We start from the raw sequence: 16,574 nt of genomic DNA, 5'->3' as shown, positions 1-16,574 counted from the left end.
ATTCAGTATAGTAGATTTATGAAAATCGATCACATACAGACAGACAGCTTTCGGGACTTTGTTTTATAATATGTATAGATTCATCTAGTACGATAATAAACCAACAGACAGAATAAATTACTTTGAATTTAAGCACGACTTATAGGTTCTACTATTTTGAGGAATATGTTTAGAAAATCGATCCATTTTTTAATAATTAATATAGAGTTAAGGTTTTTTACTTCAACGTATTTAACTAAAAAAATAAAGAAACTAAATAAAAATAAAGTAATAAAAAAAACACGCTGTATAGTAAATATTTATTATACACGTAGTGCAACTACGTTAAAATGGACGGTTTATATATCACAGGTTAGTTATATACATCTCAATTAGTGCGTATACAGTTTAGTTGACTGTTGACGATAGTTTTCGGCCAGTCTAGTTGGGTCAGCGCCTAAGTACAGTCGCCGGGAATATTCTTAATCAACCATAGTGTTTTAACATATGGTTGATATTATTACATCGTAAGTTATGATGTAAATACGGTTTAAATTGTCATCGAATGCAGAAACCTGCTGTCACTACATTGGGCGCTACGTAACTAGTCAGATCCAAATAATTATTAAATTGTCGATTCATTTTCTAACTGGCTGCAAAAACTATCGTCCTTAAACAAACTTATAAACGAAACATCTAGCGAATTACATAATATAAGTACATTTTAATACAGTTACATTCCACTATACAAAATATTAAAATTTTCGATTCTAAATTCGATACATGTGAGTAATTATTTAATGGCACTAGTGTTGGACACTGGGCTGATGCCTGGATATGTGAGAACTAAGAGCTTAGTCCTAGGCCGAGATTTATAAAACCAACTAGGACCAAGACTTGAGTCACAAAAAAAACGAGTGTAAACTGTCTATGTTAAGATTTTTCAAGTATCAAAATCTTTTGTTTATAATTGTTCTGATAATATACATTTATTTTTTATAACTATCCAAAATATGAACATGCTTATTGTGAGGCCCAGCCGAAACTTGGCTGAACACATCTCACCCTGAGTTTGTAAATGATTGTTATATCGGGTCATAGCCATATAAGGGCAGTAAAAAAATACGCAAACATACATCAGATATTCAAATACGAATTAAAATAATTATTTCGAAATATTCAATTCATATATTATCATTGATGGAATATTTGTCAACCCTTTGCCATGCAATGAGTCTGAGACGCAGTTATCCATCGCAAAAGTTATTCGGAAACAGACTCTTTCGACTTTCGATTAGCATTTTGAGATTCCTTCCAGTAAAAAGAAAGGAGCCTCGGAGCTAATGCTCCAGGAAATTAAAATAACAAAAATTCTGAAATAATTGCTTGAACAGCAAAGGGTTGCATCAAAAATACCTTAGACTTATGAGATTCAACACGAGTCTACAAAAAAGTTCCAAACTTTCAAGAAGTTTTCTTATCTAGAATGTCAATTTCTAGAAAGGACCTAAGCTACTTATTGGAGTAAATACTTTAACAGTTTTTCTTATTTAAATTAAATTCAGTTCCAATAATTCATAAATTTTCAAAACATCACATTTCGTAATCTAGCGGATGACACTAAACTAACCTTACCAATGTCGATAAAACTACTCATCGATGTCAATCGATTATGAATAGTCAATCGAGCTTAATCGATGGTATGTAATTCATTGAATGGCCCTATCATTATGTCAAATTTATAGATTAATAGAGGGGTGTCGAAAAGATCGACATTGATAAAACTTGAATTGCGATTTGGAAAATAAATCTATCGGCCTGAAGCTAGTCAATATACCCATCGTCTCCATTTTCTTTGACTAACTTCAAGCCATGTGAAATCAAGCCTTACTGTAATTTTATCGAGTAAACATTCCATGTGTAGTGTGGTCAGTTATTGGGCTTGTCGTTGAGCCAAGGTCTGAAGATGGGCAGCGTGCTGGGATAGTGCGTCCCAGCCGGCGCCGCCTCCTGCTCTGCGCGGAACGGGTACGTGCCCAACAGGATCGGCAACTGCAGCTTTACTTCTTTCTCCAAGCTCTTCGGCTCGATTATAAACTGCAAGGGAAACATAAAACAAAAAATATAAAATCGACACAGCCAACGTATGGGTGTGTCCTGAATACGAATAACCAAGTTTAGTAAGCATTTTCGAGATACAAGTCTTGTTTATAGTTGTTATGTGTATGTACTCACAAAGACGTCGTACTGCACGGAGATGAGATGGCAGCCGCGCAGGTTGGTAGGCGGCAGCGGCGGCACGTACAGAAGCTCGTGGCGCCACACGTCCGTCTCGCCCGGGCGCACCTTGCCGTGCGACAGCGTCGACAACTCGCGCACCTGCAGACACGTCGTACACCATTATCGATAACGGACAACTATCGATACTTTGGACGATAATATTTGGTATTAAGTGTGTAAGTATTTTAATTGTTTTTCTATCAAGTACTAATTACACTATGTACAATATGTTGATCCCCATAATGGTGAAATTTATATAAAAGTTCGTCCAATTTTGAATGTATGGTTAATGTTATATAAGGATAATATCAATATTTCGGTTGCTGTATCGACATTGAGGATCGCATGCCGACCTCCTTGGCGGCGAGCTTGCCGTGCGCGCTGTACTGTATGGTCTCGGTGAGCGCGGCGCGCGTGGCGCGGATGGTGGTGCGCGACGCGTTGACGAGCTTGGCGGACAGCGCCACGCTCTCGCCCGGCACGTAGGCGCCGCGCTCCAGCGCCACGCGGCAGCGCACCGCGCCGCCGCCCACGCACCCCACGCCCACGCGGTGCTCCACCGAACACTCGAACTCTTGCTGCAAATTCATTTTACTATTATACTACAACCATACTTATTTTACTGAGGTGGCGCAATTAGTAATATATTTGTATCAGTTACATACGTCTAGCATTAATTATAATGAATATCCTGTAATGGCGTGCACAATATTAGATTTGCCACATAAAATTGCGATATCAATCAACCGAAGCAACAAACTGTCCCACATGACTACAAATTACATTCCTATTACACTCTAGTGAGGGTTAGTGATGAAGTAATGTTGGGTAATTGAAATACCTATATATTGAGGCGAAAACAAACTACGCAACTCCATTTATCCCAGAGTTTACTAACTGGTTACTATTTGCCGTAATATTATAATCGAATAATCTTTAATTAGATTTCTAAGTAAGGCATTATGTCCAGACACTTCTATACCTTTTTTTGTATTAGGTACGCGCTGAAAGTGCCTTATTATTATTATCACCTAGACTTCGTTCTTTGCGTGCCGATGAAATCCAGATAACTTGTTAGGTCGCTTCACGCACCTCGCGAAAAATATAATCGCTGATGTCGCATCCTCTCTCGGTGGCCTGAGCCGATTCCGTGACCCTTTAGAGGGTCGCTCTCAGTATGGTCACTTAAGGACTTGCAGTGCCTAAAGCACTCACTCGTAAGACGGGTGTGTTTGTATAAGTCGGCTCTGCCAGGCTAACAAACGTACGTCCGTGATAAAAAAAAGACTTCGTGGAGAACGACAGCGGTTACGTTGAGTTCCGCGGTCGCCATCTTCGACGCATTAGGGACGGCTGCGGGCTTCCTCCGACGGATGTGTCGTAAGTTTTCGTCCGTAACCGCCCCTGCGCGTTGCCACCTAGTGCGACCTGTCTCCTATTAAGGAGGGGAGCTCAAAAGCCCCCGCGCACCGAAGGACGTCCTCGGCGTCAACAGCAGCACGAGGCCTACATTTCACGCTGCCGTACATCCCAGAGGTCAAACATGTGCTTAAACACGCACAACGTGGCAAGGGATACCGTAGTGGTATTCTTCAAACGCCCCCAATCTATAGGGCGGAGACACCAATATACCTGGCCGTTTTAATTTAGAATACTACTAACGACGAAAACTTGCTGATACAATATTCTTTTCCATCGAAGAACCATGTAATTCATTATACAATGTGAAGATGCCATCACACTGTGCCACACAAATGAATACATTCCACAAAAAAACAAAGCAACAACCATATAAACACCGCCTCTCGTGACTAACGATCGTTCCATCAAATTAAGTAATTAAAGTTCCCATTAACATTCACTCCATTGTCATGAAATATGCATCTTTTTATGTAACATAGAACCGGTGTGTTTGTGCAATTGTTATTGGTTACACAAAAAGAGTAAGATGCGAAAGATCATGTCAATGATACGAGATAATAATAGAGAGGTCGCACGGTCGCAACATGTAGACTTGCAACAGACCTGCTACAATCGCTGACGATTTACTCTGGTTCACAACAGTTAGGTATTATGACATCATGCACACAAGAACTGGAGTCATGACCATGGAAAAAGTTTTAGTAATTGCAATCCATTTCATGTCAGCAATTATGTTTTTTATTATATTATGAAGATAATATATAAAACAAGTTCCGTGAATTGCCTTTTTCTATAAAAAAAATAACAACAGAGAAGCGTACATAGTCTTGTCTCGACAATAGTGAGCTTCACGAACTTTTGATGGTCACATTTTAATTTCATTAGTCCATACTATTGAAATTAAAATGTGAACATTCCGTCCCTTGAACTTCGAAGATGCAGAGGGGAACTCCTTAACATCAAATAGGATTTTGATAAATCTTTTTGTGTTGGTTTCAATTAGGTTTAGAAATATTAAAAATATTGTTGCTTAATTTGAACATCGAAGATGAAGCAGGAATCGCTATAGAATAGAATTATTCCTTTTGTATTTTGTTCCATTAAATGTGTTTGATTAAATTCACAAAAAAGACATGCATGTCTCTTGTCGTGGTTTTTGGAGTCAGTTGTTTTTTGTTATTATATTGTTTAACAGATATGAATCTTTTAAATTTTTTCGCAACGCAACATTTCTTGAGCACGCGCCGCTCTATGTTTGATATTCAGAATCCAAAAGTTTTTGTAAAATACTGGATATATTATACAATGATCATGATTACCATTAACAATATAGACCTAACCAGATGAAGTCTTATAAACAAAACACTTACAACCTCTTAAAAACAAATCAATAAGGCTATAACAAAAAAAAAAAAAAAATATTAAAACGTACCGACAAGACGGGTGGCTCCAGATTTAAGTCAATCGGATTCATCACAATAAAAACTTGTTGGTTCTTGTGAGTCAAGCCATTGGGTTCCCTCAATGCTGCCTTACAGTAGTACTGGACCCAACCATGGGTACCAAGGAATGTGGACGGAAGCCCCATCGGCAGGCCCAGCTTGAATGGAAAGCTATGGATACCTGGTGAAAGCACTGATGTGCCATGACCTGTGTGAAATGAAAAGACATTATTAATAATCATGATTAGTAATGTCAAGCTGTTCTCCCTAACTTCTCATGATTTTCATTTTAATTTTAAGCTCCATAGATAGATCTATATAGTTAAATTTGTTAAAAAGGACTTGTATGTTACCAGCAGGTTCTCCTCTTTGGTTCCAAATAATTAAAGTAACCCATATGAAAGAAGATGTTTAAGCAACAATGCTTGTAGGTCAATATCAGAGGACAGACAAAAAAAAACAAACTTGCATATGAAATGGCAAATGAATAATAGAAACAGTCTGACATTTATAATTAATAGAAATATGCATTGTGATTTGATGTTTACATAATTCAGTTTTAAATGAAATTTTAGACTGTAGATGTCAAGGTGATGTGCTAATAAGGTCATCTATTGTTATTAAATCGAAACTAATAAAACTTACTTAGGACTTTAAACATATTAATTTTACATGTAAATTGGCAAAACACAAGCAAAATATTTTTAGTTTTGAAATATCAGCACAATTAGTGTACAAGGATTCTATATATTTTATCACAATGATAAGCTTTAGTGCAGCTGTTCTTCGTATCCCAAATTGTCGGAGTAACAAAAAGTATATTTTATTATTCATAAATTATCATTCCAATTTTATAAATAACTGGGGTTCCTACATTATTGTAGTTTGGCATAAAATTAGAGTTGGCCTACTCCCCAGTATCATTATAATTAATATATTTTTTATATCAAATGCTGATGCCAATAAATAATAATTACAACAATACTTCCACTTACCAGGTTCACCAAGTAGTCTCATCCTAAAATCAATATAGTTCTCTTTGTCATAGAGTCTCTCATGCCTGCCAGAGCCCACTCTCACCACTCCTTCACCCACTACATGGAAGTGTAGACCTGGAAAAATAAAAATAATCTTATCTTATGTCTTACTAATATTATAAATGTGAAAGTAATTGTAAATGTTCAAATGTTTGTTAGAAGCAAACTCAGAAACAACAAAACCCATTTGAATGAAATTTGGCACATACATAGACCATATTCTGAGATAACGCATAGATTACTTTTCATCTCAGTAACATGTTCTTGTGGGATTTTTTTTTCAAAGGCGGTGCTGGTATCTTTAATTTTCTGCTTTGGATTATTACAGTGATTGAGGGACTTTTGCAGCGAGAAATGCTTTAAACACCGGCATAGACATGACAAGTTTTTGTACAATTAATTTTTGAATTACTTGTTGAAGAAATATTTAATTAAAAAATAAATGCATAAAATATAAATTGAATGTAATTACTGATTTGGACACTTATTTTTCTATTGGATTCAAATTGGATTTAGAGTATAACTGAATAATATACATTAATTAGACTTACCTAAGACTGGTGTATCATCTTGCAGTTCCATCAACACTTTACCAGACAAAAACTGCCCTGGGAAGTATAATAACGATGTGTTGTCAAACACAATCAGGAACTTGAGCAGTTTGCGCGGCATTTTGTCTTCTTTGTACTGCTCGACGTAAAAACTACGCAAGAAACACGCAAATCACCAGGAAGAAATGTAAGATTTATGTTGATGAACATTTCACCCGCTTTACTGTTTGTTTATGTAAATTTATTATATAATCGGAGCCTCCTCACTACGGAAATTTATTTCGCTTAAATGATGTCAGAAATAAAAAGGTAGCCCAAGAATTATAGTTTTTTTTTGTCTACCTAATAAGACGTATAACTAAGTTATTATTACAGAACCTTGCATTCACGAAAGCGACACCCACGTCCTCGTTATCCTCGTAAATTTTTACATACACCGTAGGTTGTATAACAAAGTTAAGAAATATGTTAATCGAAGGCCATCCACCAAGACCGCAAACACTTACCTTGAACTTCCTAAATAAGTAATCTATGAATGAAAACCTATATTTAGAAAAAAGCATAAATATTATGCTCTAAAATTATTTAATGTATGATATTCAATAGTTAAAAATATAATAAAAATAAAATAAAACTTTATATAGATAACCAGTCTTAAACTTTTACGAAACTTTTGACAATTTCAATAAAAGAGTTGCCAACTAGATACTTGATATATTTTTTTACGTTTAGTGTTGCTACATTATTTTTATTGTAGCATCTAGATGCATCCTTGCTATTTTTATAATATTGGTACAGCTATGGGCCTGGAATAGTATGTTAAAGAAAATAAATTTTATTTCTCTAATAAATTATATGTCCCTGATTTCTAAAGAAATATTCGATAATCAACCCTTGCATTTCTGTTTCAATTTTACGTTTCCTATGGACTGATCATTAATTTAAAACTTTGATGTTATTGGTCAACTGTAAATTAGCTTCAAATGCACGAGTTTAGGAAACATAGAGAACGATCAATGTCAATTTAAATTGTCATTTGTCAATTTGGGCAACAGCAAGCGGCAGATGAATGTATTTGTTTATATAGTTAGTAAAAATAATACAAAACAAAGAAAATAACACCAAATTTACAAATATAAATCATTAGAAACTGCAACAAAATGCCAAGTGAAATGATAACACTCCAACTAGGCCAATGCGGTAATCAAAGTGAGTGAAATTTTTACTAAAAATGTTCAGTTATTTTGAATTTATGTCGTGATATCATGCTGTATTTTATTTGCAGTTGGCTTCGAATTTTGGAAACAGTTATGTATAGAGCACGGGATATCTCCTGAGGGTATTTTGGAGGAGTTCGCATCAGCTGGCTCGGATCGCAAAGATGTATTCTTCTATCAAGCAGACGACGATCATTACATTCCGCGGGCGGTGTTATTGGATCTCGAGCCCCGTGTTATTCATACCATTATGAACTCGCCGTACGCTAAGGTAATATTATATATATCACGATGATGCAACATATCTCCATGTCTAATTAGAACCAATGAAGCATTTCATAGGTATAATTTTGTCAGTCGCTTGTGGTATTACAGCAAAATAATAACACTTTTTTATAGAGATAGCTGTTCATTCCTTTGTGCCGGGAATTACGTTATTCTGGCAAATGTTTTTTTCATTACATGTATGTACCAATGTACCACTGATATATGTTTTTAGCTCTACAATCCTGAGAATGTATATTTATCAAAACATGGTGGTGGTGCGGGCAACAACTGGGCATCTGGATATGCTCAGGGCGAAAAGCTGAATGAAGAAGTGTTTGATATCATAAACAGAGAGGCAGATGGTAGCGATAATTTGGAGGTAAGTGTTTAAATTAGATTTAATTGCTTGAACAAACTTTACATCTACGTCTAGTTGTCCTTAAAATTGCATTTTGTTAGCCACCTTGCTTGTTTTTAAGTAAGGGTTGTAAATAATTGGCCATAATCGTATTAACAAACAATTTAATATTGTTGGTATGGTTTCTGATAAAGAATTATTTCAGGGTTTTGTGTTGTGTCATTCAATTGCTGGAGGCACTGGCTCAGGAATGGGCTCATATATTCTGGAGCACTTGTCTGACAGATTTCCAAAGAAATTGGTACAAACTTACAGTGTCTTCCCTAATTTGGATGAAATAAGGTAAGATTTACAAAGACATGTTTACAATGTCTTTTATCAAATTAAATCACTTTTTTTAGCATTAACATGCTAGAAAGAGAAACACCCTAATTATTTCACTCTATATATTATACTGATGACCGGTTTTATATATAAAAACTGTTAAATAAGTTTGTTTTTCATACAAACTTCTAAAAACACAAAATTTGAATAAAATTATTAATGGTTCCTTATAGTGACTTATCACTCATATTTTCATATTTGTAAGGAAATAGCACAGTTTTTATTGTGTGTAGGCTCTTTTTATTCAAATTTTTGTTATGAATAAATCTTTATAATTAGTTTGATGTGATTGTCAGTTCCAATTGAGTAATTTTTATCAGACTCTACTGTAGTTGTATTCAAAATACCATGTTGCAACCACCATGCGGGGGTACTACTTCAATACAATAGCTTTGTAATATTTGTCTACATTTATTGCACCGCTAGCTATAATTCTCAATCATCATTTTTTAGGCTTCAATCCTCAGGTTAGGTAATGGGATTGGGTTTCTTGATCAGTAAGTACCTCAGAGTTAGGAATTGTCACTGATAAATGGCTATAGGCTCACCTTCTGTTGCTTGTTGTTATTTTCCTAGATAGCTGATGAAATCTATGTGTTTTGAAACCAACCACCATTTAGTGTAAGTTATCCTATGTTTATGTGTTATATTACCCCAGTGACGTAGTGGTGCAGCCATACAACTCGCTGTTGACGTTGAAGAGGCTGACAGAGAGTGCAGACTGCGTGATGGTACTGGACAACACGGCGCTCAACCGCATCGCCAGTGACCGGCTACATATACAGAACCCATCCTTCGCGCAAATCAACACGCTTGTCTCAACCATTATGAGTGCCAGCACTGCTACTTTAAGGTATGCAAATAGTCTGTTGTGGCTTTTAATTGGTGGAATTTTTAATTGCTTTTCCGTAAGACATATGAAATTATACAAGGTAATTTCTAAAACATGTAACATTGCTCCTGGAGTCATTAATATGATTTTTTTAAATTTTAATGACAAACTCAGTATTAGGCTATTATGGGTTAGACTGAACTAATATTAATTTAGTACAGTTCTTGTATAAGTATATATTTTTTATCTTTCTTAAAGGTACCCTTCATACATGAACAATGATCTGATAAGTCTGGTAGCACCTTTGATTCCGACACCGAGGCTTCATTTCCTTATGACAGGATATACTCCATTAACAGCCGACCATGAGCTTAATGCGGTAAGCAATTTCTACTATAGCTTTATATAAAACTAGTTTTTACGTATCGCTTCTTTTCTGCCTAATGAATTAATAATCTGGTTATTGAATAAGAATTAGTGCTTACTCTGGAATTACAAGAGAACAATTTCAATACTAATCCTTATAAAACAAAGTCCCTTGCCATGTGTCTAAATGCGATAAACTCAAAACTGCTGGACCCTTTTAAATTTGGTATGAAGATAATTTAAGATCCTGGAAAAGACATAGGCCCCTTTTTATCCAGGGAAAAGAAATTGTAGGACTTTTATCCCGGAAAAACTCAACCATGCGGGCGAAGCCGGGGGCAAAAGCTAGTAGATTTATAAGTCTATGTTCATTGTGTGGTTAGCTTGGATTCTTTATTGTATTTTTTTGTTTTTGTAGGCGCCAAAAATTCGCAAGACAACAGTGTTAGATGTAATGCAGAGGTTGCTGCAGCCAAAGAATATGATGGTGTCGCTCAGTCCCGACAGGACGAACCAACACTGTTACATATCGATATTAAATATTATACAGGTATGTATGAGTTGTAGTTTATTAATGTCATCTTTTCGCCACATACTACTACGACGTGGCATCGGTGCTGTGTTTTACGCATATTACAGATCAATAAATTCCCCTAATTCCAAGTTTCAATCCCTTGCTAATAGCGTTGGCAATAGAAGAATAATCTAGTTTTTTGATTTTTCGGGAATTGTAATCATCAACTATCAAACACACCCATACACACCACATCACGCATTCATCTCCGAATGGGTACGCAGAAGTGCAACTAGGGCATCCTCTTTTCGCCAAGTGAGTTCCCCGTCCCATGATGTGATAGGGGACGAGCCTATGGCCATATCGGGCACAAATTCCATACTCGGCGCTGATACTGAGCAGAAAAACCCAAATATCACTTTACCCATCCCGAGATTCGACACACAGGAGCTCTTCGCGCTGCCGTACCGCGCATGCAGTATAACTACGCCACCGAGGCAGTCAAACAGACTAATATTTTGTTTAAACAATTGAAAGGACAATATAGGAAGTAAACAATTGTCGTAGGGAGAAGTGGACCCGTCGCAAGTGCACAAGTCGCTGCAGCGCATACGCGAGCGCAAGCTGGCGTCGTTCATCCCGTGGGGGCCGGCGTCCATCCAGGTGGCGCTGTCGCGGCGCTCTCCCTACGTGCACGCCTCGCACAAGGTGTCTGGGCTACTGCTTGCCAACCACACTAACATATCCTCTGTGAGTTCTAACTTATTACTATCTACTATCTAGGTAGCGAGTGCTGTATTTATCAGGATGGTTACGCTGGTTATACTCAAATTGTATCTTACTTTCTTTTGAATAGTAATGTGGTTCTTTCGTTGTACGTAGTACGTAATAATTCCATGGGTTTTTTGTATGTCATAAGCATTGTTTTTCTTTGTGATTTTGGTTTGCAGTTGTTCGATAGATGTTTGCAGCAGTTTGACAAGTTGCGCAAGCGCGAAGCTTTCCTCGAGGTATTCCGCAAAGAGCCCATGTTTAAGGAATCGCTCGAGGAATTCGACGAGTCGCGCAGCGTTGTGGACGACTTGGTGCACGAGTACCAGGCCGCCGCCACGCCAGACTATGTGCATTGGAATCCAGGTAACATTGCTCGATTGTGTTCAATTTTTTTCTGCCAAATTGCAATGTAAAGCATCTTCGAAATGTAGACTACTACTAACAATCTTTGTTGTTTCAGAGAGCAGCCAAATATAACGAACAAGGTGTGGGTGGTCGGAGTTTTGTACAATGTGACAGGATCGGATGTAGGACGGAGCAAATCCATGGCGTAGGAGTCCGCATGCATGCCCTCACCATTTATTTAAGTTTTATTTAACAAAGTGCCATTTATTGCGTAATCTCGAATGTTAACTCGAATATCGAGGCATGGCGGCCCGAAACACGAGACGAAAATAAAACCGATACACATTTTATTACCAAGAATTTATTTTAATTTAATAATGGCTAACTCTTCAACGCTCCTTATACCATACATGTATCACTCTCGTGCGAATATTACACTCAATGTGGTTTGTACGTCCCTGATGCTTTACTGTACATTTATTTATTTCATTCATCATAGTTTAGTTACTTTCAGCTGAATATAGAAATGTAAATATTGTTATGTTGAATGTTGTTATATGGAGTTAAAAAAAAAACACTTATTAAGTTACATATAAAAATAAAAATTGTGTTTCTCCACACATCTGAGGCTACAGAGAGCAGATCTATACATATTTAAGATCACTTTACTCCACTTCAATAGGACTTTATGTACAGGGACCAAGGTTCAACTTCCTTAAAATTTTCACAAATTCCCAATTGTTCTTATTCCATGAATAAATGTTTATTTCTAAAGCATAACATGTGTGTACTTTATTTTTTTTTTAAGAGATGCCTACATTTGGCTGCGGTAAGCACGCGCTTCGAATAATGATAATGCTATATACAAATAACAGATATAAATGGAGATTTTAGAGGCGACAATACAGGATGAATGAGGACACAGGTGCACAGTCCTCGGCAACTAAATGTAATATCATTGGAACTAGAAGCACATAACGTTATAGGCGTAAAATGTTAATTTTGGCAAGTAGACTTTCTACCTAGCTATTACAGCTTACAGCAAATTACTCGAAACAGAATGAAACATTTGCAAATATCTCTTTCAACATAATGCACACACATACCTCGATACACTAAATACCTAATTTTATACATTACTATAACACTTGTTCTTATAAAAGTTATGTTTTCAAATTTCAACATAGACTAATCAATCACAATATTGTTATAAAATAATTTTAGTGCTACACAAGGAATTACACCACTTTGGACTACCCTAACAATAGTGTACCAGTGCTTCGTAATATTAAAGCGATGTGACGCATTAGCAAAAATAAAAATCTGGAATATTAGTCAGCGGCAGGCACTGACGGCCAGCGTGGACGGACGAGGCTAGGAGGTCTGGCTGGGCGTGCTGTACTTGGGCTGGATAATGGAGGTCTTGCGGATAGGCACGGTGTCGGGCGTGGGGATGGCCTCCCCGGTGGGTAGCTTGGCTGGCGCTGCGGGAGCTTTGAAGGGTGCCGCCAGGTTACCGGGCCGCTGTTTCGCCATTTGATAATCTCCAGAGTCAAAGAATTTTTGCTGGAATGAAATTAGTTTTAATAATTATCTATATACAAAACGAAATAGAATATAAGCTAAGTATAATAGATCATTTTCTGCACCAAGACGCGCCCTGTTTTCCCTAATCACGATACGCACGTACACGACGTTGGATAGTGGCGCGTGCCAGAAAAAAAAATAGGATTATCGATCTAAAGCTTCATATAATAAGTATAAATTTTAATTGTGTCTTATGCGGTATTGCACTATCCCCGAAGACAAATCACGGGAGAAACTAACAATATGGTTGGAAAGATGCTCTACTTCAATTTCATTGTTTATTTCAAGTTATTCAGTGTGCTTATTTTATATTATTATTAGCACAAGAAAAACATATTATCGTATTGATAACAGGGAGACAATATAAACGGAAATGAACTACTTAAAAAAAATATGGTATACTAGTGTGACCGTAATGCCATAGCTGTATAAGTCTATCGCCATATGATAAGTATTTTATTTATTTAAGGACCTCCAACAAAGGATACATGGCATATAATAAATACAATGTCGTAATATTGGTATATTTAACAATATGACGTGCCTCTTCAATTATAGGAGACCACAGCATGCAAATTTATATATTAGTACAGCGGCAAAAATGATAATATTTGTAGTATCAAAATTTTTGTTAGTAAGAATTATTTCTTACAAACCCAAAAGAAGCAAAACAAGGAGAATCATCAAAATCATCAGAACTCGTTTTGTTGAGTTTCTTTTTGTATTTTCAAATTACCAGGGTCCATACCATTGAAATGAAAATTTGGAGCTAAACACAATTTAAAGCAAAAAGACTTTTCAATTTTGATACTAAATAATACGTACAGCCAAACCAAAGAAGAGATTGTATATCTCTTCTTTTTGATAGATACAGACTAATTGAGGGCAGAGCATTTAAGAATGTCATTTATCAACTTATTTACTTATACTTGAAAACATAATGATGTTACATTTATTTCACACTTTTACAAATTACATTTGAATCTATTTCCAATAATTTTTATAACTCATATAATATAGCCACAGTAGTCAATGAGGAGAAGATAGATAAAATAGGTGTAATGCTTACCCCTTTAGCTAGCCTCTTCTGCAAGAAAGCTGAATGTCCACCAGGTCCTCTCCCCAACATTGCATTTGGAAATTTAGCTTTTAATTTTGCTTCCTCCAATTTTTCTAATTCTTTTGGCTGTAAAAGAAACATTAGTTTATAACAATACACCCACATTTTGACTTGTCTGCAGAAATTACTTCATTTTATGATTGTTTTGGAAGAAGTCACTCTTAGTGCTAAGTGTCTATACCAGTAGCTATAGTTTACAAGTATGTATAGTGATTTTTTTTCATAGGATTATGTAGTTATAAAATAAAGAACTATCTATATTGCTATCCATGCTTTATAGCATCCTGTTAACACTACCTTACTATGCAGTAATATATTAGTATGTGAGGTTTTTTAATGAATGGCATCATATATGATGCAACACCTTGCTGCATTGTCTTAAAAATCAATAAAGTTATGCAATATGCACCAAACATTGATGACATACAGACAATACTTACTTATTCTGCTAAAACCAAATCTGAATAAGTATAACAGACATAGACTGTCTGAGTCTATTCATACTGAAGTTATAATCTTTTCCTATTACTTTTGTTTATATAACACAATTCTTAATGAACCTAATGCAATATTTTAAATAAATTGTGTCAATAATTAAATATGACACTGTTACTTAAGTTATAACTTCTGTGTTACATATTAGTAAATTTTTAATATAAAATATGCCATTAACTCTGATAATATCACATTTTCAATATAATCTCTATAATATTTATGTACTACAATAGATATGCATTAATATACATTGTATTTGTGTACCTTGTACTAGTTAATACTAATTATATATTTGTATGATATTACAGTAATCAAGGTGTATCAACATACAAGAATATCAAATAAGTAAGTGTCCTGCAACCTGACAATAGCCATGAACGAAGTGAGCAATGTAAATGTATTGGGCAGTGTGCAAAACTCAAGGGCAGTCTAATGACAACTTTCATAATTCAATGTAATCCTAATTTCACTTTGTAGCTTAGCTGCAGATATGTTGCATGGTATTAAGTGAAGTAAACTATACTCACATCCTTCGGAGGATCGTTCTGATCTGGTGAATCACTCATTGTATTTTCTAAAAACGAAAATAATACAAATAAGTTAACAAAATCACACAGTAATCCTAATATTGTCACGATGTAAACAAATAATGTGACAGTCACGCGTTACACACATTTCTTTATACTCCGATTTGATAATCCCAGTACAAGACGACTTATGTTTACCCTCGATTGATTCGAATAACCATCAAATAAATAGTTATTTCTCTACTATATATGCATTGACGTGAAGTGGAAATGTACCAAAACTAACGACATTTATTCAGTCTAGCCGTTAAACTAAATTAATGTCAAAGAAAACACATGCTCACCGCAACAATAATTCATAAATCTAATTCAATAACGTCCGGTGTATGCATACGATATTACCTTGATTTTGATCGTCCTGCTCCTGCATGTAAAGAACCTTATTTACATCCAATAACAAAATATATTTTCAGCCGACTCTTGGAAGTTATTTCCTCAATAATTTGTAATTTATCAACAAAATACAAAACTAAACGATCTCGTAATTTTCACAAAAGCAAAATATGGCGTTTGGATGTTGCCAGAAATACAATTTGAAAACTTCTATCTAATTCTCTTTGACTTCTATTTTATTACGAATAACGAAAATCGATATGTAATGTAAATTATTTCGTGATCTTTGATGTGATATCGTCTAAATTCACTCTGATCGAAACAGATGGAAAAGAAGGAACCTTTTAAAGAGTATAATATTACAACTAATTTATTTGTTAATTACGCAGTTGTTGAACTAATTTTAATCGTGGATTAGATATAGAAGAGAAAACTATGTTCTCTCAACGATACAAATTTCTGTTTCGTCACGAAATTGAGTATAAGCTTCTTGATTGTATAGACACAGTCTTTTAGTAATACAAAGTTTTGGAGAAAATTTATTATAATATATGTAAATACTTTTGGTCTTATTCATTATAAAACCCTTATCGAAGGTATAAATCGCAAATAGTTAAAACGTCCTATAAGCTTACCAAGCCTTCGATAAAATTTCTTATTCATAATGGTTTCATAAACCTCCGA

At 35.5% G+C, this 16,574-nt stretch overlaps 3 protein-coding genes across 4 annotated transcripts; 1 reads left to right on the top strand and 2 right to left on the bottom strand.

The window, feature by feature from the left end:
* Nucleotides 1–284: 284 nt before the first annotated feature.
* Nucleotides 285–7,417, bottom strand: LOC115446579 (arrestin domain-containing protein 4). Its single transcript, XM_030173294.2, has 7 exons — nt 7,218–7,417; nt 6,712–6,863; nt 6,119–6,235; nt 5,114–5,331; nt 2,613–2,837; nt 2,215–2,358; nt 285–2,076 (listed from the first exon to the last, which is right to left on the bottom strand). The coding sequence occupies exons 2-7, from the start codon at nt 6,830–6,832 to the stop codon at nt 1,909–1,911; spliced, it is 993 nt and encodes a 330-aa protein (XP_030029154.1). The 5' UTR covers nt 6,833–6,863; nt 7,218–7,417; the 3' UTR covers nt 285–1,908.
* Nucleotides 7,418–7,678: 261 nt separating this feature from the next.
* On the top strand, nt 7,679–12,545 carry LOC115446604 (tubulin gamma-1 chain). Its single transcript, XM_030173327.2, has 10 exons — nt 7,679–7,920; nt 7,997–8,199; nt 8,428–8,574; nt 8,759–8,895; nt 9,596–9,790; nt 10,028–10,148; nt 10,554–10,685; nt 11,217–11,399; nt 11,600–11,786; nt 11,884–12,545. Exons 1-10 carry the CDS (start codon nt 7,872–7,874, stop codon nt 11,898–11,900), a joined length of 1,371 nt encoding a protein of 456 aa, XP_030029187.1. The 5' UTR covers nt 7,679–7,871; the 3' UTR covers nt 11,901–12,545.
* LOC115446605 (cAMP-regulated phosphoprotein 19) lies at nt 12,114–16,140 on the bottom strand. 2 transcript variants are annotated; one of them, XM_030173328.2, is made up of 4 exons: nt 15,900–16,140; nt 15,498–15,544; nt 14,425–14,541; nt 12,114–13,334 (listed from the first exon to the last, which is right to left on the bottom strand). In XM_030173328.2, the coding sequence occupies exons 1-4, from the start codon at nt 15,925–15,927 to the stop codon at nt 13,143–13,145; spliced, it is 384 nt and encodes a 127-aa protein (XP_030029188.1). In that variant the 5' UTR covers nt 15,928–16,140; the 3' UTR covers nt 12,114–13,142. The 2 variants fall into 2 exon arrangements, with proteins under 2 accessions (XP_030029188.1, XP_030029189.1); XM_030173329.2 differs by lacking the exon at nt 15,900–16,140 and adding an exon at nt 15,644–15,781.
* Nucleotides 16,141–16,574: the final 434 nt, after the last annotated feature.

Source organism: Manduca sexta, chromosome 25 (assembly GCF_014839805.1).
Source record: "Manduca sexta isolate Smith_Timp_Sample1 chromosome 25, JHU_Msex_v1.0, whole genome shotgun sequence".
Classification (NCBI taxonomy): Eukaryota; Metazoa; Arthropoda; class Insecta; order Lepidoptera; family Sphingidae; genus Manduca; species Manduca sexta.
Note: the sequence above shows the minus strand (reverse complement) of the source record. Positions and strands in the feature narration are given on the sequence as shown.